The sequence below is a fragment of the Strix uralensis genome, chromosome 7 (genome assembly GCF_047716275.1).
Source record: "Strix uralensis isolate ZFMK-TIS-50842 chromosome 7, bStrUra1, whole genome shotgun sequence".
Lineage (NCBI taxonomy): Eukaryota > Metazoa > Chordata > Aves > Strigiformes > Strigidae > Strix > Strix uralensis.
Window position 1 is genome coordinate 25,046,950 of NC_133978.1, and position 22,704 is coordinate 25,069,653.

The 22,704-nt window shown below is 35.5% G+C and overlaps 1 protein-coding gene and 1 long non-coding RNA gene across 10 annotated transcripts in view; one reads left to right on the forward strand and one right to left on the reverse strand.

The window, feature by feature from the left end:
* The window catches only part of CPEB3 (cytoplasmic polyadenylation element binding protein 3), a 99,631-nt gene that overhangs the window by 4,334 nt on the left and 72,593 nt on the right, over positions 1–22,704 (forward strand). For 7 of the 9 annotated variants that reach the window (XM_074874976.1, XM_074874977.1, XM_074874975.1 and 4 more), the window contains exon 2: positions 4,367–5,274. In XM_074874976.1, coding sequence (XP_074731077.1) covers positions 4,378–5,274 — 897 coding nt within the window. In that variant the 5' untranslated portion in view covers positions 4,367–4,377. Of the gene's footprint in view, positions 1–1,764; positions 1,843–4,027; positions 4,138–4,366; positions 5,275–22,704 lie in introns of those variants that run through there. The other 2 variants (XM_074874973.1, XM_074874974.1) reach the window with 2 other exon arrangements.
* Positions 1,497–3,912, reverse strand: LOC141945978 (uncharacterized). The gene is made up of 3 exons (XR_012629692.1): positions 3,840–3,912; positions 1,963–2,129; positions 1,497–1,781 (listed from the first exon to the last, which is right to left on the reverse strand). It is a non-coding gene; the product is annotated as an uncharacterized LOC141945978 (long non-coding RNA).

The window sequence follows — 22,704 nt, forward strand, 5'->3', positions numbered from 1 at the left end:
AGCTAGGCTTACTTGGACCTTTCTTACATTTGTTTCTTTGGAACTGGTCCAGGTCAAGTCATTCAGATACCAGATTAAATTAAGTGCTTGTGTTCTGATACAGCTGTTGTTATTACCCTTTAACTTCCAGTTACGAAAGAGCTGGCTAGTAGAAACAAAAAATGTTTTTCTTCTAGTGGCTAGTTGATCAAAACCTGTCTTTACACCCTGATTTTCTTTGTTTCTGGAGAGCTTCTCCATTTGTGAATATCGTAATGAGAACTCTCCTTATCTTAATAATTGATCTACAAAGTGAAGCTGTCTCCTGGGAAGAACTGACAGCAAGGGTGTGGTCACTTCCACATGAATCCTCAAATCATCTGAAAAGCAATAACCCAGAAGTAAATAGGGACATAAAGGAGGGGTATAGAACGCCTAGAGCCAGCCCTGTACTAGCTGAGATATTTCAGCAAATGAGGTATTTTCAACTGCTTTAAGAAAGCAGTTTTTCTGCCCTTAATGATTCAGAGTAGCACAAACAGGTTCAAGCAAGTGTTGAGAAACTCTTAATTACAGCATTGATTTAAGGCAGGCAGACCATACAGTCCAACATAAACAAACTGTAGAAAGCAAAGACATGTGTTTTAACAACCCATTTTCAACTGTGCTAATTTATCTTTCTCAGCTTTAGTCATCTCTCTTTCACCCATAAAGCTATGCATATTTCATCCTTTGAAAAATTAGCCTGCAATCTTATTAAACAGATATTTTCACACTTCTGATTTCAACTATGTAATTTCCATACAAGTGTTAGTATTTGTTCCTGAATAATTAGTATTATGAATAAATAGCCAGAATAAATAGCCAGAATAATTCATGGACAAGTGCAAGACAGAACACAAGTGCCGGTAAACAAAATTCTGAAAACTTTACCTGACCCACATTAATTATCAAAATATTAATATCTTACAAGAGGAACGCATGTTAGGCTGTGTATTGATGTGGAGGTTGGAGATATGTGGACAGTGGGTAGTGGAAGGGAGGTAGTTGAAATGAGGAACCACAGTGTACAGAGTAGATGAAACGTTAAATAGTAAAATTTGCACCTTCCCTTTTTTTCTGAGTAGCTTATTTGGAATTTTCAGTGTAGTAAAAATAACTCAGTAATGAAAAGGTGGTAACCTGGAAATTGGAAACTATTCAAATAGTACAACTTTTTGCCTATGTGCTGATTTTCATTTGTTTTAAATTTTCATACTTGACCTATTTGTGTTTGAGTTTCAGAATATTTTTAGAAATTATATTATGACAGGTTATTATTTAATATTTTCTTCAGCTAAGCAACATGACACAATCTCCTTTGTAATAGCTGTATATTTTATAGCTGGTATGAGTTTATAACTAATTTTTTATACTAGAGGTTTGGAGTTTGGAAGGAAGTTTGGAAATACTGGAACTATTTCTTTGTTTAGTGATTGTTGTTCTGAATAGGTAGCTATTTGTTCTGGGTTTATAAATCAAAGTGTTAAAAGCTTTTATTTAGTTACTTTCAGCTCAATCTGACAGATATTTATTTTCTCAGCTCTGATGATTCAGATTGCAGCAATTTTCCCTGGAAAGAGGGAGTGTGCACGTATGTTTTTTTCCTTTTGAGCCCTCTTCCTTTCAGAATAGGGAGCAGTGAAATGCCATCTATAGATAAGACTTCAAACCCCATGATTCCTTGGGAGAGCATGCACTGAAAGCTTCCAGTTGTCAAAGTGCTCTTGCCAGAGTGGTCGACTACTTGTCATATACCAAACCTGAAAGAAGAAAATAAATATACTGTCATTTTGTTGATCTTTAAATACAGAAAATACAAAGGTAACTGTTCCTTAAAAATTTCTGTGTTGACTGCGTGGGTTACTGCATGCAAAGGGAGCTAGTATTGCTATGGGGATATAGATTTCCTGTACTGGATTGTAAATTTGTGCAAATACTTACACCAGCAAATAATCAGGAGGTACTGCATATTAGTCCAACATTAGACATTGGCTGGCCTGTCTTTCAAAGTAGTTTATTATCCAGTGTTTTTCCATTCAGACTGGCTTCATTCATTAAAGGTAGGTCTTGACCTTGACAAGAGGGTTGAATTGTGTAGTGATTTTTACCTTTAAGAAGCAATATGAAAATGAATGTGGATTACAGTCCTTAGGATAAAGTTCAAAACCAGCTAGCTAAGTCAAGGTACATATTTGAAGCAACTGCTGTGCTAGCCACTATAGATAACCTGGTGACTAACTGATTTAAATATACTTTATTGACGACAGAATTTTAACATTTCAGCTGCTATGTTTTTCTCTCTAAATATATTTTTATACTGATAGTTCGGAACCAGAGGAGGGATAAATATCATCTTTTTCTCTCTTTGATGTGGAATCATCAGTAATTTTATGTAGCCTTAGGAGTAATAGTGATTTTGATAGAAATGAAGCTAATAGAAAGCTACACAAAGCTTGGTATGTTATGGCTTACTGCAGTGTTGCTTTAAACTGCCTCACAAGGTTTTCTGCACCCCCACCAGCAGCAGCAGAGCTGCCTATTACAGATGCATAGTTTACTCCTTTCTTCTTAGGAACTTGCTGTAATGTTGTGTTACTGCAGAGTCTGTTGTGAACCCTTGCTGTTCGGTTCACATATTGGACAGGTAAATAATAGGGAGCATGAGCAGTAACTTAATTGATAGCAGAAACTTGTCCTGACATTCATTTTAACTAAAAAGTGTGTGTATGGCTCAGAAGAGATTTAAAAGAAACAAAAAAAGAAACAATGTTAAAGATACACATGGACCATCTGAAAGCTGCTGATGTCAGAAAGGAGGGGGTCATTAATTCCCCTCTTTGCCACCTTTCTTAAATAGTTAATTGGCTGTACTTTACTTTGTTACATTAAAACAAACAATCCTAAAAAGTGCAATCTTAGCAATGTGCATGTCATATGATTAACTCAATAGAAATGCAATTAGGTATTCAGCGATAACCATCTTTAACATAGTTACTCAATTAAAGTAAGTGATTTTTGGCTCATTTAAAATACTTTTGAGATTTAGACTGATCTCCTCAATTGACTAAAATTCTGCAAAATGTGGAGGTTCCTGTTCTAGTTTCATACAATTGCTGTTCATTGATGTCTGTATATGCATTAGTACTATTGTGTTTCAAAATGATAATCAAAATATATAATCTGTTCTATTTTGTATGAAGCACCTTTTCTAGTAGATGACTCAACCATTCTACATACATTTACTTTTTAAACTTATGTATTGATTTAGCAAATAATTTGCATCACTAGTCTTTGTCTTGTGCATATAAAGATGGCTTTAAAATGTGGCATGTCTATATTTTAAGTATTTCAATTTGCCCCATTTTTATTTTTCATTGTGAAAGCATCAGAAACATCATAGTCTAATAATACCTCCCAGATCTGCTCATTTTGACTGATTTTTTCCAATGAACAAATTACTGATGATTCCATCTATATAGCAAGTAGAAATACCTTTAAGCAAAGGACTGTTTCGGTGTAAAATGGCATTTTACACGGGAAGATCGTAAGGTCACTGGAGACAAATATAACGCCCATCGCTGGCTTTGTACACGAAGTGTCTCCTCACCCCCCCCCCCCCCCCCCCCAACCCCCCTCCCCCGTCATTGCGATCGCTTCCCATGCCGTAAGCAAGCAGCGAGCTGTGCGGCAGAAAACGGCCAGAAAACGATCGTGCAGCTAAGAACCGCTCCCGTATCGGTGCGAGATTTCGTGTCTGCTTTCTCTCTGATACATTTAAATAATTGAAAGCTTGTTTGTTAATTAAGTAAAATCGGTACCCGGCTCCTTTAAAGGTCCTCTAATAGAAAAGGGGGTGGAGAAGAGTGAAGACTGGTGTCTTTTTAACCTTGCTGAAGGACGCAGCAGTATTTATTGACGTATGCAAATAACCAGAGGGAGGAGGTGGAGGAGGAGGAGGGTGCTTGGAAAAACAGGAACCAGAATCAGTTTCTCATTGCAGGGTGAGAGCTCTGAGTTCCGGTGTAAGAGAAAAGAGACGTGGCGAAATTGCTGTATATCTCTGCCCTATAAGCACATCTCTCATTTAGACTGAAGGGAAACAAGGCATCAAAAAGGGTGAAGCATCTTAAAAAATATTTTAAAGGCAATCTAGCACTATCAAAGGTTACATATTCCTAAATGGGGGAGGGGGGAAGATTACGGGTTTGCCTTGCAATTTGCTGTAGCATAGCACTAGCGATAGGACGAGATTTTTGGCCGGCAAATGATTAAAACAGCCTGGTTTGTGGTATGAATGACAATGTTAATAATCTGTCTTTGTGGTTTTTTTCCCCTACTGTTTCAGCTGCGCAAACCATGCAGGATGATTTACTGATGGACAAAAGCAAAGCCCAGCCCCAGCAGCAGCGGCAGCAGCAGCAGCAGCAAGATCCAAACTCAGCAGAAGCCCCCTCTACACCCATCTCGTCGGAGACACCCAAACCAGAAGACAGCAGTTCAGTGACTAGTATCGGCACATCGGCTCCTTCCCAAAATAGCAAGGAGAAGATGCAGATGGAGTCCCCCATTTTGCCTGGCTTGAGCTTTCACCAGCCTCAACAAGAACCTGCAGCCGGCACCTCCTTGTCTCCCTCCTTCGGCAGCACCTGGTCTACAGGGACCACAAACACGGTGGATGATAGCTTTTTCCAAGGGATTACTCCAGTCAATGGGACAATGCTTTTCCAGAATTTTCCACACCATGTCAACCCTGTGTTTGGTGGCACTTTCTCGCCTCAAATTGGCCTAGCTCAGACTCAACACCACCAACATCAGCAGCAGCAGCAGCAAGCTCAGCAGCAGCAGCAGCGGAGGTCACCTGTAAGCCCTAATCAGGCACCTTTTGCCCAGAGAAATGCTGCTTACAGCCATCAGCCCATCATGACCAGCAAACCGTCTTCCTCCTCTGCCTCTTCCTCTTCCTCCTCCAGCTGGAATAACCATCAAAATGCAGCTTGGAGTACACCTTCCAACCCTTGGGGTGGGCTGCAGGCTGGTAGGGACCCTCGAAGGGCAGTTGGAGTGGGGGTTGGCGTGGGAGTGGGGGTCGGTGTACCCTCCCCCCTCAATCCCATTTCACCCCTTAAAAAACCGTTCTCCAGCAATGTCATTGCCCCTCCGAAGTTCCCACGGGCTGCACCCTTAACCCCCAAATCCTGGATGGAAGACAACGCGTTCAGGACGGACAATGGCAACAATCTGTTGCCTTTTCAGGTAAATGACTACATGCACCTTCTACGTGGTGACAGCTATCACAGAGTTGTGTTTTTGCAGGGGTGTATTTCATGTTACTGTTCTATCTGGGAGGCATCTCCATAACTCATATTTGCATCAAAGAGTTATATGAAAGAAGGGGGGCTGATCGTAGGGAGTGCATACACAAAGATTCTAAATTCTGTTAAGGTTTATAGTCTTATTTTTCTTGTAACTTAAATGTGACAGGATTTTTGGGGGTGGGGGTTGTCAGGTTTTTTTAGCATCTGAAAGGTAGTACCCTGCCTTCATGAAAAACAGGTTTGGCAGACTATGTTCTCTTGGAGGTGTGTGTTATAATTTTTTTTCATATTCTCCTGTATGTGAGAAACAGGAGATGTTAAAATTGCTGGCTTCAATTTTCTAACTGGCGCATTAATTTTAAGCAAAGATGCTTCTTGACCTGTAATCCAGTTAATTATTTTATCACGGTTGAAATAACTAATTGTCCTTATGTTGTGGTGGGATTTAATGGCAAGCCTGTTCGTATAAGTTATACATATGAAAAGCTGCATACATCTGATATGTGCACCCTGCTGTTAGATTCACAGTGGACGTTTTGAATACATCTAGAAGCAGCGTGGGTGTGTATGGAAAGAGTGGCGTATCTGTCCTTTCCAGTAAGGAAATGCCTAATACAATTGATGGGATGTAGAAATGTAGGGAGGTATTGTATAAAATAAACCATTTTATGCTGTTCAAAATATTTGCAGAGAAAAGAGACAATAGGACACGACCTTCAGAGCCATATTGCAATGGAGTCTATTTACTAGCTACATAGCTCTGAAATATTTAAAGCTGCAGTGCCCTTCACTGTTTTTTTTATCTATGACGACAAAGCAGATCAATTGCAGCTGAAACTGGGCCACATAGAAGATTTGCAATTTTAATGCAGAATGAAACCTGTCATGGTGTGAAATCCATTTTAGGTTGAAAAAAGCAGAGCATGCACTTGCAGTTGTATCTATACACGGTGAAGTGAATCTCAAATTTCTTCTAGGATAGCTTTTTTAGTCTCAGACATATAGAAATTTTCTGTTTTGAAATACAGTGAAACCATTCATTTATGCTTTCTCTTTAGGTAATTGCTTTCTCAACAAAGTATGAACTCTCAAACATTTTTAACTTATCAGTATGTTAAGAATAGCATCTAGATTGACAGTATTAGAAACAAAATAAAAAAAATAATAATTTAACCAAACACACCCCCCCATTACTTTAAGAGATTGTTGAAGTAAAATATATGCATTCCTGTGCACTTTCCAGTCCCATTCAAAGAGGGCACCTTATAGTCAGCCCTGAAATTTCATTTTGCTGCTTCATTCTGTTTAAAGGGAGAGTTGCTAATTTTTATTGGCTACCCTAAATGAAGGCGGAGTGGCTTCTGGTGAACTGCTGGTCAATGTCTCTGAAGCACTGAAGTCTGGAGAAAGATTATACTTTAGACACAATGTGCCTGGTGAAACTACTACGTTGCACAGAGCACAGCAACAAAAAAGCTAATGAATATAGACTCGTTTCTTAGGAGTGGAAAATGTGTTTCAATTTACAATTATTCTTTTATTTAAATTGTCTACATGTCTACATTACAAATTCTGATAGATTTCAATTAGTAGGGAGAACAACAGTAAATGTGGTTTAGCCAGTGAGATACATCTTTGAAGAATACACAACTATTATTGTGACTGTAAATTGTCACAAATTAAACTAGCAGATATTTAGTCATCACTAGGAAAAAAGGTAGATAAATGTTGTTAAAGAAAAGTGACTTTGACTTTAAAGTTAAGGTTTTGAAAAGCTAAGGTATTAGCCAATATGTAGATTTGGAAACTTGTTTCCTTCTCTGTGAGTTTAACCTGGTATTCTCCTGTTCTGCTGAAAGCAAATACTTAGACTACTCTTAGCACCAGCTGGAATAACAGTCTGATTTCAGAGACTCAGAAAACATGGGGGTTTTTTTCCTATAGGTTTTTTTTAATACAAGCTGCTGAATTTTGCATACAAGATTGTAATCTGGGTTAATGTTGATTGCTCCTGTACATAACAAATTGCCAAAGAAGTCTTGAAACCATATTATTGATAAGAGGTAACTGTTTAGTTACATTGTTAAAAATTAAATTCAAATTCATGTACAAGTTCAATATTTGCTGCCTGGGTTCTGGTTGCCTTTTTTATTTCTTCTTCTTTCCCCTGTCCCACCCCCTCCCCCCCCTTTCAGAAATTGGGCAATATGTTGACACAGTTGACACAGTAAATTCTGCTTGTCAGCACTATCAAGTAATTCTGGCAGGTTTATCCATGTACATCTGCCACCCTTCATAACTGAGCATTTTTGATCTGCTTCAGAAATACCTTTCAGTAAACTTGCTAGCAACACGTTAATGCACATTAGCAAGTTCTTTGTGCTAACCCGTTCTTTTATGTTGAGATTATAAGACTTTTTAAAACTTGTGGTTTATATTTAATTCCTTCATAAAATATGAAGCTCAAAAAAGAAAAAGAAAAATATTACTATTTTCACTGATGAATTAACATCAGTGATACCTATTTTTTAATTCACGTCTTTGCAGTGATCAAAAATTTTATGCAGAAAACCTCTGTAATCAAGGTTTGTGTTCGGAGTCTGTAATATTTGAAGACCACTGATACTCAGCTACTGATATATCTAGTTCTGAGAAAAAATGTTGAATTTGAAAATGTTTCTTTTAAGAACATGTATATAAAGCAATATGCTAGATGTCTTCATCCCTAAATTTGAGTAATACATTAGTGCACTTTGTATGTCAAAACCAACTGCTGTCTGTCCCAAGGAATTGTACTGCAGAACATATCAGAACATTTAATACATGAGTTGGTAGGAATTCTGTTGGCATCTGCCTTGTGATTGGTGTTGAAAGGCAACTAAAAATGCTTTGAAGGAGACTGTTTTCATATACTTACAGAGGAAGATTGATTGCACTGTATAAAAAAATTTGAAGATACAAAGCTGATAGTTGAAAGGGAAAAGAAAAAAGCGATTGGTCTGGAATGAAATGTAATGTAGCAAATAAGAGTTGAAGATAAGATCACAGGGATAGATGTGGAACAGGGCCAGATATGAAATATAGAAATGTGACCAGTTTGTTCTTCTGAATATTCTTTGACTTCTGAGTGGTTCAGGTGAAGGTCCTCTGTTGTGATTGTCATGTGACAAGCAGTAGTAGTGTGCCATTATGCTACGTGATCCTCATTTCTGGCATTTGAGGCTGACATTAACTGATTGTCCCTGGGACCTGGGCCGTGGTTCAATTCCTTTTTACAGCAAAGTGGTGGGGCTTGAAGAGAGCTATTGTCATCTCATGCTTCTGAGCTGCTCCCAAAATTCTCTTTTCCTTCATTTCTCCCAGGTAAATTGTGTATTTCTTCTGGCTTTTGGCCATATGAAGATATTGGTACACAGCTTGTGGGGTTAGGAGGATTGATAGTGCCTGAAATAGATGCTTGGAAGCATGGATAAGAAATTCTCTTTACAGTGGAAAAGATAGGGAAGGAATTAAATGTTTGAAGACCAGTATGTTAATTAAGGAAGTCTACCCTGTGGATGTTTAATAATAACAACACTGTAACAATTTTCTAGAAAATGTTCCAAGTTTTGCTGCTTTCTGAGTAATGTTCTTTAGGAAACAATAAAAAATGCACAATTGCAAGTTTTAGATTTAAAAAATGCATAGCAATTTGGTGCTCTGAAAATTCTGGCATACACCAAGTCATTCTTGGCAGCTTTACTGATAAATATTTCTCTAGCAGAAATAAATAAGGTGGTATTTATTGTGGATAAAGATAGTTTTAACATGCTGTCTTTTGCAGGGAGACCGAGAGGTTTTTTTGGGGAAGGTGTTTTGGTGTTTTTCTTCCTCGTTGATTTCAGTAGGAATTATTCTGGACCCAGATAAAATTATAAGCTAACTTCTATAGTTCGTACATAAACAAAATGCAAATCCAAACATGCAGCGAGTTTGTGTACAAATGTGCGTATATATGCATAAATATATATTTGTATGAATACATATGCGTTTAGATATAGATACACTAATTAGTAATACATTAGCAGGCACAAGTACTTTGTGTTGTACTAAACACACGGTAGTTGTTTGTTGAGTGAAATGAAGGGCAAGGGAATGGCCACTGTATAATGTTTATAATTCCAGTGTGACTTTTGGTTGATGATTAATAGACAGCTCCTTAAGAAGTTGCTTTCTTTAAACATTTGAAGTTCTTCAGACCTGTGATATTAGCCCATACTTAGCTTTCTCCAGGCCAATGCAGACTGATACTCAAATTATATGCATACACAGAAATACCTGTAAGTATATATGCCTATGAAGTAAACTAATGCAGAGTAATTTTTGCTTCAAGTCCTAGGGAAAAGAATTAACTTCATTTATAATGTTTGGGCAAACTTCTTCACAGGCAATGAATTGGCTGTAGCTTACTTGTCATAGTTCTGTTTCTGAACACTACAGTAACCTGAAATGCATGTTAGAGTATCTCATATATGTGTGTGTATTAAAAATTATGACTGAATTAGAATTAGTTCAAGTATTGGAACACTCATGAGTGTAACGCATACAGTTTTATATATATGAGTAAAGGAATTTTACTGGCTAATACACTCTGACGACTGTAATTTTTAAGCATTTCTTTAAATCTAGGTTTGGTTGTTTGTTTTTTGTTTTTTTCTCAACCAGAAAGAGTTGTATGCAATAAGTCTATTTGAAGAATAATTTTTAAAACACTGTATTTCTTTAGTCTAAATTTGACCTTCTGGGCTCTGGCTTCTTGACAGTTTAGTAGGTAACCATACTTAGTAGCATTACTGGTATCTTGAAAACATTTCTTAGCGTGTAGTCTAATCTTAGTTTTTCTTACATGATGACACACAAGTACTGACAGCCTGCAACTTTATGAACAAAAAAAAAAAGGAGGAAAAAAAAAAGGACCTAGTTATTATGGAAGTAACTTAGTCTGCTTTTCTTTTCTTTTTTTTTCCTGCTTCATTTCTTATATACTTCTGTTGTTGCTATTAACTAGAACAATAAGTAGCCTGATTCTGAATATTAAAATGTGTGAGAACGCATATCATGGTATCTCAGTAGTCTTCCAGAGCAAGCAATACGCAATGTTCTAGCCTTAGTAGTTGTGAAGTGTTTTACAGTTTTTGTTAGATTTAAAATTTGAGTTCTAAATGTCTGCATTTTCAAATCAGTTAAAATACAGTAACAGTACAGAATAAAAAGCACAACTTTTGTATTTAGAGTATGATGATTTGAACACTAATTTCTTCTTGATTATTGTCTTGATTTTAAGTAACCAACTGAATCATAGATAAGCCCTCTAAGTTAGTGAAAGTAGAGCAAAGGTGTGAGTTCAGTATGCAGTTGATATTCTGAGCAACTCCATATATAGGCAGAACTTCCTTAAAAACATTAAAGGTATTAATATAGAACAATGAATCAATGATTTTGTCCTAAAGATTTGATAAAGGAATTATCTCGCTTTCCATTGGGAGGTAAGGTAGAAGGGAAAGTGAAGGGCAGGGTAGTTCATTTTGCTCTATTCCTTCTTGGATTGTCTTCCCCACTTTTTTCTTTTTTTTTTTTTGCCTAGAGGCTGCTCTTGTGAGTTCAATGTAAGAGGAACAGAAACCTGGAAAAGTAATGTTTTCCTGTTGCAGGTGATTTTCAAGAAGAAAATGAAAGTTTGTTGAGTGGATGATGAACGTTTCCATTTTTTAGCAGTTGGTAGAATATCTCTCCTTTCATTAAGGTCACTCATGAGTGATTCCTGACTGAAACATACCAAAGGGAAGCTAAAAGATAACACTGCTTAGTTTAAAGTTATATAGTGATCTTAAACTGTATACATCTGAGTTTTGCTTGGACTGGGTAGACTACTGTGCCTTCAAAAACTTTTAAATTAGGCTGAAGAGAAAAACATCATACCAAAACTATCCAGTGATGACCTTTGAGAGAGGCTCTAAGGCTCTCTGGCCTTTATTTGTTTTTCTTTTTCCTACTGGTCACTTGAGAGAGTGTTACAAGTTTGAAAATACTATTCATAAATAAAAGATGCTTGTCTTAGAAATTTAATCAAAACATTATTCCAAATTGTGGCATAAACTCCCACAGGAAATAAAAGCCTTTACAAATGTCACTGGTTTTCCCAAAATAAGCATGTTGGTTTGATTTTGCTTTGGCTTTTGTCACAGTAAGATGTGATACATTATTTAAGGAAAAGGGTCTGTTCAAGACCTTCAGCATAATAGCAGTTAGCAGGCTTCGGATAGCAAAAGTATCTCTCTTTCTCTTTCTTTTCCCTATTTCCCCTTACTCTATCTTCTCAACTCCCAGAAATCAATATTCAAAGTTTTTCATGTTGGTTGCAATTAACTGCTGAAAATGGAGCACCATATTCTTTAGGCATGAAAGAGGATTGTTTATGCGTATTCCATGTCTTCAGAAAAACCATGTTTTTATTGTCAGAAGATACCAAAAGCTAGGTAAAGAAATTCTGTATGATCTTCAAACGGAAGAACAGTAGATGTAGGTGGAAGTTACTGCCTTTTCTCAGGGATAATGAGACTGTTGTGCCCTAGTGGTCCATTGCAAGCCTGGTTAAGTTTAGTTTTGCAAGATGCTGCCTGAAGTAGTTCTTACTGTTTCTCATCTTAACCTACTTGTTTGGTATGGTGGGGTGAAAATAAAATTTCAGAAAGGGCAGGAAACAGTCTTCTAATTCCTATTTATTCAGCATAAGGTCAGCTAAATTTCCCTTTGGGCTCTCTGGTGCTACGTGGGCAAATAACTTCCCTTCTATAGGGAAACTTCCTAAATGTCCACATGTATTTAGAGATATTTTTTTTTCTCTCTAGCCAGCAACAGATTAAGTGGAATATGTAGTATGAGAGAGATAAACTATGCATATTTCAAAGCTTTAGGCAAATTTTCCATTCCTAGCAATATTAGCATTTTGTGTATAAATATACACAAAATACATATATATGTACACCTGTAATCTACATCTGTGTATGTATAAGCAGCTCATTTCCTCCAAAAACCAATTGTAATTAATTTTCAGTAACACCTGCTTTAAAACTACGTTGACAAAGTAGGTTTTGCTGTTATTGAGATAATTTGCATCTTTTTCATACTTAAGCTAAACCCATTTTTTCAGCAACTATGCAAGTTCAAATGCAATCATTTTCCATTCTCATTTTCTAAAAAGTATGTCAGAGTGTGTTTAGACTTTTCAGTTTTTAGGCTATTGTGACATTTTATACATTCCGTAACTAAATTTAGGGTACCATTACCACGTTTTGTTTCATTATTTCTTCTTTATATAATTTTCTGTGTTTGGCTTAGTAGAAATTTCTAAGAAGTGCAAAAACATTGCTTTTAAGCAGTTGTTAGAATATTGTACATACTGATAAGCGTCTCAGAAGTTAGATGAATGTACTATTTTTGTATATAGAAACATCTTCATTTGTGTAATCTTTTCATTATTGTAAATTTTAGAATGTTAAAGAGCAAGTTGTAAAATGTTGCAGAAACTTTGCTTGTGTGTCTTCAGGCTTGGTCAACATTTTAGTTTTCATAAGTTTAAATTATATGATTCTGTCTATAATGCTACTTCCCAATAGCATTCGTAAAATGCAGCTAATTGATACCTTCCTTTTCCGCATTTGTCATGGCTTTGTCTCTTTATTGCGTTGTTTTCAAACTCATCCCAGAGATACAACTGTCAATTTTTCTAAGATCTTACAGAAGAGAGGCACTGCTGATCAGGATAGATACTGATCTGCATTGTCACAAGAGTGTTAGGAGAAGGGGTGATCTCTATTCTATGGATATAAATAAGAGGCACAGAGTTTGGGGAAATAATTTTATTCTCAATGTTCAATCTGAGAAGACCAAAAAATTGGTGGGGTTTCTGAAATATTTAGCATATATAGCTCTTTGGAAACAGAACATCCATTGACTCTCTATGTTTGCGGTTTGTGTGAATCTCAAAATAGGCACCAAAAAATGAAGAAAACAAATTGTCACTTGTGAAAAGTTTTAGTTTAATTACATACCAATTATTCAGGAATTAAGAACTTTTTGTCAGGGAAGAGAAAAGAATCATAATACTTTATTTCTTAATTGAGACCCACTTTTCCTTCAGCTGTCTATGTCATTCTCTGTACATCTTCCAAATTCTGCAAGAAACAACATAGAACTTCTATAAACAAACCACATGTTAATTATTCGAAAACATCACTGATGGGCACTGGATGAGATAGGGTTTTGTTGGAAAAATGGCTTTGAAACTTAGACAACTATAGTTTATTCATGCAAAATGATAGAATTTAAATTGCACAGGCAGTCTTACTCCTGCACTTCCTAACTTTTTTTGTGTACGGCTTTGCAAACTTCGCAAGAATTGCAATTTTCTTTTAAATTCCTAGAGCTTAAGTAAAATACTTAAGCAAAACCACAGGTTCTGTTACATGTTAAGATAATGACCTTCACATGATTCATCAGCCAAGTTGGAGTCTTTTGATCAACTCTACAGATTGTTCTTGGTTTAACAAAGTTAATGAAAGTAATGTGTACAGAGCACATACTGTCAATGGGTTTCAGTTTTGGGTGAAGCATGATTTTGTGGGTATGGCCCCCACTTTTTGTTTCAGCCAGCCTTGAACTGTTCAACTCCACTCTTTTCAAACTTCCCTTCTTTTACTACTTTCTGTTCCTGCTTTTTGATCCCCCTTTTCACTGAGGCTTTTCATTTGAGTTGGCCTTCCCTATTCCATTTTCTATGTCAAAGCTTCACATTACAGGAGAAGGCCCAATAAACCCCTGTAGTCATAAGCTGAGTTGTGTTCCCTTACTCTGTGGGAATTACTCCTGTGCAAACTTGATAACATGAGGGGTTTTAAGTATGTTTAAATAAATTCAGAGAGAATGGAGTTTTCAGAAGTGTTAGCTAGAAGTTCTAAATTTCAGAAATTTAGAAATTTTAATCGAGTGATAACTTAAACTGAACATGCTGAAGTGATTTTCTTTCCCCATTCCCAGCTTCCAGAATGTGTGACTTGGGATGGATTTTCACACAGATTGACAGAAAAACACTTCTGACATAAAATGAGAAAACATTATGTCTTTATCATGGACTTTTTTATATATATAATTTTCTATTATGTCATAATCATAAGCAGATGTTCCAGTGAAATTCATCTTTCCTACATGGAAGAATTATTGTGAAGGTGCTCAACTTAAAAAGATTCACCCTAAAAAGTTATTTTGGGCAACACTGTTAGCAACTTAAAGCTGAACTTTTAATGAGAAGTGTCAGGCAATTTCAGAAAGTGATGCTATCTATAATGTGTTTTGTTTCTGAATTAATCTCTTATATATATAAGAATGGCTCTTCAAAATAAAGAAAATCACCCACTGAAGCTTTCTTAGTTTTGTTTTCAGAGTGGTAAAGGCATTTTTTGCGAGTAAGGTTATTTCCTAAAGGAAGTCTTTGGAATTATGGCTTCTTATGAAAGCTGCTAAAAATAAAACATAACAAAACATTTTAAAACACTTGAATGGTAAAATACTCTTTTGGATTGAATTAAAATTCATAATTCCTCATTGGAAGTTGCTGCTTCATTCTGCTTGAGGCAATGGAAATATTATAGGCTCTTGCTGTTGTTTGTTAGTTATCAGCAAGGGGGAAAAAAAATGAAAGGAAGGAGTTGCCATATTTTCTTCAATGATTATGTAATTCCTACCTGATAAGAATTAAAAAGACCAACCCAGTAATTTTGACTTGATTTTGAAGGATAAAGTTTAAATTGTCGCGATACCATCAGTACTGCTACATTATCACTACTGTCTAGTTTATTTTTGCTGTATGTGTAGATGAACTAAATTTAGGGACAGGAACTTGAACCACCAAACTGATTATATTTTTCTTCATTTTTTTGTTATTTTTCAAATTTAGTTAATTTTCAACTAGTTTTTAGTGGTTATGCTTAGTGTTTTATATGGTCATAATGAAAAAAAAGCAATTTTTGTGTATTTATGTGTATGTTCTAAATTCTCACTGCAATGGGGAGGGGGGGTGTGTTGAAGTGTGAGTTGCAGGGTTTTCACTTTTTACAAAGTCTTTCTTAACATCCTAAAAGGTCTCCTGGATGTTTCTTCAATCTTAAACTTACTATGTGTATTTCTTCCACTAACATCAGATTTCTTCTGCCTCTATCCTTATTAAAAAAACAAATAAATAAAAAAATTAAAACCAAGTTGACAGTTTTTTATTTCCAGTTTTTACTTTGCTGCTAAAATCAGTATTCATCATGATTTACTAAAACTTTCTTACTGGCATCTAACTGTGAAATGCCATTTAATTTTAGTTACATGTCATACAGTGTATGTAATGAACAATTCTTACCCTGAAAGCATTTAGACTGTTGAAATGAAAAAAGGCATGGAATGGATAAATAGTTCTGGAGCTTGTGCCGAGTATCCTTGGACCATCTTCTCAGCTCAGCTATGCTGAGTGTTATCCTTTAAACATATATATATTTTTACTTTCGTCCAGGATTGTGTTCTTTTATGGAATTTTAGATTTTTTTTTTTTAATGTCCTATTTGTACAATTGCCTTTTCTGATGATATTTAAAATAATATTTTAAAAAAAATTATGTTTAGTTTGGCTTACAAAGTTGCTCTATTAAACTAGTATATCTATGAACAGTGCATTGCAAGATGCTCTATTAAATGTTAGATCATCTCAATTTTTCAAGTCTGCCTTCCACTGACATGACCATGATCATCCAGTCATTCTTTTTCTCTTTTCTATTTCTCTCTAATTTTCAAATTTTTCTATTTCTTTCCTATTAACCTAAAAAAAATATTAAAAAAATCAATCTTTCCAAACCATCCAATTAAGTATTAAAAAGGCAGCCTTAAGTTGAAAAAAATTGGCTGGAAAATTTAACCCTTATTTATAAGAAAGTACTTGTGATTTAGTTCAAGTAATGCGTTTTTCTCACGTTCAGTAATATATTTTTTAAATCTCATATGCAGGTATGACAAGCTCTTCCTGAATTTCTCTGAGCAAATCTTGTTTGTATATTACTGGTAGTGCATTGATTGAGGTCCAAGAGAGCTTGTATCTGCTTAGTTTATCAGGCAGACACCTAGTGCTGTAAAAGACAGAAATCTAAACTTTGTAAAGTTTATTATGTGTTAAGCAGATGGAAATAAGGTAGGGAACTAGCAGCATCTGATAGACAATCATGAAATGTTATATGACCTTACAGGAGTCACCAGATCATACTTTAGAAATCTTAAATCTAATACATTAGACTCCCATGTTCCCTGTGGTCTCACAAGGAAGTGTTTTCCAGACTACTACTCAGAGCTTTTTTAGGTAGATCCTTTAATGTGGTATTTTACTTTATGAAGGAGATTTGTTAAAAGCATTAATGAATTAACATGTAGGTAGCTAGTGTTACTACCATTTACTACATGACCTTTTACAGTAACTGTATGTTTGTAAAGGGTTAATAAATTATTAATGTATTATCTGATTGTTAGAGTCCAGCACGTTACAGGTGGCTTATAACCAAATCTAATACCATCTATTGATGTGCTTAGTAACCATAAGGTGTATAATAACCAAGTCTGTCAAATGTTTGTAACGTACTTTGTGGTTTTGAAATTTTCTTTAAACTACTTGTAAAGATAGCTTTTAGTTTTAAATTATGATTCCCATAAGTCTGACCTAATATTTTGTCATTAAATAATTCTTTTGCTCGTGTTTTCTTTCTTTCTGCGACATTTTAAAAAAGAAATTGAAAATGGTGAAACCTCTCACAGTAACTGAAAGGGTTTTTCTTAAAACTCGCAAAGCCCTAAGTAGCAGCTAACTGTGCAGTAGGAAGACTAAGGCAGAACAAGAGGGTGAAGGAAGCAAAAGTCAGGGATAAGAAAAAATAGGATTTTTATAATACAAAATGAAAGTGAAGTTGTGGTATTTTCATATATGGTAATCCAAGATGACAATATACCCATTCACTTTCTGTGGATGAGAATTTCTGCAAATAAAATCTTGCAAACTCTAGTCTGTGTTGGATGTTTCAGTGGTAAGGGAGGGTCCTCAGCTTGGCGGCTTCTTCTACTTTTGGCTGCTAATAAATGAAGCAGTGACTTTTGAGTAATAAAATCAACCATAATTGTCAGCAGAGTTTACAAGCAATGTTTTGATGCAAGCTTTTGTAGACAGCCTTGCCTCCCTTGTCTAAACAGGAATACACTCTTCTGACATGGTTTTGCAAAGTAGAAATGGCAGATTACTTACATAGTGATATTTTCTTGTAGGCAAGGGAGAAGTAACTGATGTCATGTGCGCCATTTAAAACTACTTGAAAATGGATTGTAGTAAACTTTACAGTTTGTTTGGAAGGCTTTACTTTCTAAAGAAACTGGAAAGTTTTCTTGCTATTTGGCTTAGATAGCCTTGTTTGAAAACAAACTTGAACTGGTCAAAGTTTCAAAATATAGCTCAGTCCTTGGCTCCATTAGGTGTATGGAGGAAGGGAAATAATTTAAAAGAACAAATACAATGAAAATAGCTTTTTTAATTGAATACAGATGTGGATAGATATAAAAGGCAACCCTTCTAGAAGTATTATTTTTCATACAACCTGCAATTTTATTTACCTTCTCACGCTTAACATTAATACTCAGCATTTATAATTGTCTAGAAATTAACTAATAAACTCTTGTCTTTCTCCTTTCTGTGTCATCCTTTCTGGTTGATGAGATTCCAGCTTATAGTGAATATTGAGTCCTTGAGGTCATAACCTTGTAGTTAGTGCTATTAAATATTATCCTGCTTTGTTGCAGTTCTTCAAATTAATTCAATTCTTTCTGTATGATGAGCTGATATCTGTATTGATGATAATCTTGTGAATATTATTAGCAGTTCCTATTTTAATAACCATTATTGATAAAATTGGTCTCAAGATTTGCCTTTAAGAAACTCCATTAGTAACTTTTCTTTAGCAGATTTTTCTGTTTAGCACTATCAGTTCTTTCCCTTTTCGTAATTTTCTTTCTTACCTTAATTGCACTAATTACTATTTTTTTCCCCATTTATGTAGTTACTTTGCTTGTAGTACCATATGCAATGCTATATGGAAGTCCTTGTTAGATCAGCCATATCATATTCTTTCAAGAACCAGAAATCGTACTTTACATCGTTAACGTATGATGCTACATTATCTCTGCTTTGTATTTCTTAAAGAGAAGAAATCCTTGATTTTCAGTCATAAAAACTAGAAACAGTGTCATCTGTAGTTTCGTATCCTGCTTCAGTTACTGCAGTTCTTTCCTTTTTATTTTGCTGGTCAGATATACACAGTACTGACATTTTAGTTGCATCACAACTGTGCCTTACCAACTCTGGCTCTTTTGATTACGGTGTTCACATGCACATGATGTCTATTATTGAATTGAATAGATGATATTGCTTTGTCTCTTACTGTTTACCCGTCTTTACTGTTTACCCTTGTTTACCTGATTTTCCCCTCTGTATCTGAAGACTGATTATGGAGGCTGCATTATTTTCTCCTGACTTCTTCTGATATGTTTTTAATTCTTTTATCAGTCTTGCTAGACTTTTTCCTAGGTATTTGTTGTCCAAGGCATTCATGCTGAACTTATTATGGTTTTCCTGAATGTACTTAAGTGGCTGAACATCCTGGTTCTTTCCTTCTAACAACGTTTCTTAAGGTGCCTGTCAACCTTTATTACCTTGTGCAAAAATGGAAAATTCTGTTGCACATCAGGTGGGCATTTATCTCAAGACATTTCCCCTGTCTGGAGCAATCTCTGCTAAATTTGCCCTTTGCTAATTTGTTTAGTTCTTATAATGTAAAAGGAAAGCATTTTTCTTGCTCCTGTGAGTACCCTTTCCAATTTCTGTAAGGAGCTTTCCTCCAAACAAAGGTTTCCTTTTGGTTAGTTACCTGTTTATACATGTACTTGTGTATCTTCTATGTGATTTCTGAATTATTTTAATTCATTAAATCCAAATGTGCAGCAGTAATTTGAATATGTAACACCTGACAACACAAAAATACTTATGGCTTCCTCTCTTCTAAGAGGAAGAAATATCTGTTCTGGTTATTATTGAGGGTTTTAATGTAAGTGTTCAGGCACTCTATACATGAGACAGTTGTTCTTTTCCTCATATTATGTATGCCTTTAAGCCCCTTAGGTAATAAAAGATGCAAGTATGCAGAGTGTGATTCAGTTACTATTTTAATGTATTTGTTATATGAAATAATATATTTAATATATTAATTTTGAATTTGTTATTAAACCGAAATTTTTCATACGTGGGATAATTCAGTACTTGCAACTGGAAAAATTCCTTCGTTTACAAAATTTGATCTGAAATGGGATTGCTTGCATATAATTGATTTAAAGAATTGCTTCTAATTAAAACATCATTTTGGGCTGGGACTTTTTTTTTTCTTTCACTTCTGTCCTTCTTTAAGTGGAGCTTGATGCTATGAGTGGTCTTTGGATTGCTACTCTCTGCTGTTTCCCACCTGTTCAGTTGCAGATATGCAGCCTTTGGTAACTTTGAAGCTGATCAAATAGTTAAAAGCAAATAAATTAAAATTTCTGACATAATGACACATCAGGAAAAGGATTGTCTCGTATCTCCATGGCTCTACAGGAGTCTTTGACTCATGCTTAGAAGTAGGTGCATAGCTTGACGGAGCCTGTAGTCCTCTTTACTTTGCAAGAAGGTGGCTGTGACAGCTTGGGATTCTATGATTATGTCCTCGATAAAGTTCCAGGATGGAGAACATTTGCTGCCTAACTATTCTCAGTCCCCATTAGGAAGAAGGTGGCAGAGTGGATTTTTGTGTGTACCTCTTTAAAGCAGGTTTTTTGATTCTTGTGCCACAATTTGTCATGCATATTAATCATGCTGTAATAATATAAAATTAGGCCTTGGACAACTTACATGAGTAATTTTAGTATTTAAAAGTCTATGGCTTTTCTTTAAATCCCGCTGGATGCAAAGTGACATCACACTGAAAAGGTCACCTCCTTGTCTTCTCTGGGAGCTGTTTTTCATTGAGAGTGTTTATGGCCTGGTTTAGGCCTGTGCATAAATATTGGTAAATGACCCCACTTTTCCCCCCCACCTTACTGAACAACTATTCCAACTATAGTTAACATTTTCTTGGTTTTCTTTTAAATAGTAAAGGGCTATATTGGCATTGAAATGGCAAAATTACTGTGTTCTCTAAGGGTTATTCTCTAAACATGTAGGTGAAAATCTTTTCTGCATGAACAGATGAAGTGTCTTACCCCTTTTTTGTTGAAATATCTATCTGGAATTCTGGCACCTACAGGTTTTTTTGCTAGATAGAAATGGAACAGGAGCCTGACTTGAAATATGCCAGTTAGATACTATTTTAGTCACATTGTTCTTAAAAGCACAACCAGTTTGTGTCAGAGACAATATTTTGTTTCTCATAAGCCTTAAACATGTCTGTGGCACTTTTTTTTTTTTAACCTTACCAATATATTCCATGTCACTGATGATCAGTAACCATACACAAAACCACTATTTCTGTTTCAGAGAAATCATAGAGATTCCTTTACTGTGGTGGCCATAGTAAATAAAGCTACTGGGCAATGGTGCTCAGACATCTGTTTGACAGTTATTACTTGTATTATTTTCTATCTCCCATTTTGTCTCATTATCCTATAATATAATGAGACAGACTGCTCCTATTGTAAATCTTTCAGATCCTTTCATGCTGCAGCATCCCCGATACTCCCTTCTCCTCTGCAGTCTTTGCATCTTCGTAGTGCTTTCATCTTGTGATTTGAGGTTTGCACTTAACTCGTGCAGATTTAGCTGGCAAGGTGTTCTTAGGTCAATGTTAGTTTTTCCCTGCTATGGCACACAGGCATCATTCTACTGAACAAAGTGGTAGAAGCCCAAATGTAACTTATTGGTGTTGAACTCTTGCAGAGCCGGCCCCTGAACCAGTTAAATTATGTCATTGTAATAGCTCAAGGGTATAATGAATAGCCTTGTAAATTCTACTGCTGACATCTTTTTTTTTTCCACTTGCTTGTTTTTGTGAATTGATGATCATCTTGGGTGTAACTGCTTTAATCCTATATTTTACAAGTGTTAGAACCATTTGTTACTGGAATCAGTAACTATAATAGAAAGTGGATACATCAGCTTTTTGAGATGCATTCTGCAGCAGGACTGATGAGCAGATTTTTATCTAAAGCATCACGTTGAACAAAATATGACTAAACATAAATCCTGTCAGTGAGTGCGTAGTCAGTTGTAATGTCTGCAGATCATTACCGTAGTGTAATGGGTGTAAGAATAATAGCTGTTTTGTAAATTCTTTTGACTTTTTGGTTGTTGGGGGGGTTTTTTGTGTTTGGGTTTTTTAAAACACATTGTCTAATTATTTTATGGCAAAAAGATGTTTGAAATATTAAGTTTATTATATTTCTGTTTGCTGGTAATAAGCAGTGTTCCCTGTTGGAGCATTAGGTTAGGTGATTTGAGCATTTGACTAGGTGCTTTACTGTCTTTGAATCTGAGGTGGAGAAATAACACTAGCGATTGTGTAAGTAGTACGCTTGGTATATCATAAAAATCTGCATTGGAAGAATAGCTATGGGTACTTCAAAGAACACAATAAGTAGGCTATTGCTTAGTAAGACTCTGCTGAAAGAAATAAAGCATATAATATAGAACCAGATAAATATGTGTGTGTGTATATATACATATGTATATATGTATACATTTATATTTGTATCCAGTAGGGCCATGTTGTGGTTTGTTCCCTGAACTCCAAAACATGAATTGCCTAAACCAGGGAAACAGTGTATTTCTCTGCCCTGTAGCTACAACCTCTATTTAGGAAAAGGCAGGCTAAATTCTATTACTTTCTTCCCCACAGTTTGCAAGCAAATATTGAATATTCAGTAACTTGTCAGAATATTCTGTTTAAGTGATTATGATGCCAAGTCTTATGGCTATAAGGCCTGAACTTTTTTATATATATTTTGAGCATGTATTAAGTGTGCACAAAAAGGGAATTTCGTCTTAACTGCAAAGTAGAATGACCTTTAAAATGAATAATATAATTTATATTAGTTTTGGTAATTCTATAAAATGCCTGTCCTATCTCTTCCTATTTCTGTGCATTTTAGTTCATTTGGAAATAAAAATTGCAAACATTTCACTGAGAGATTTTAGTTTTCTTGTAACGTTTTAGAACTCAGAATTTATAAAGGGGTAAAGTCTG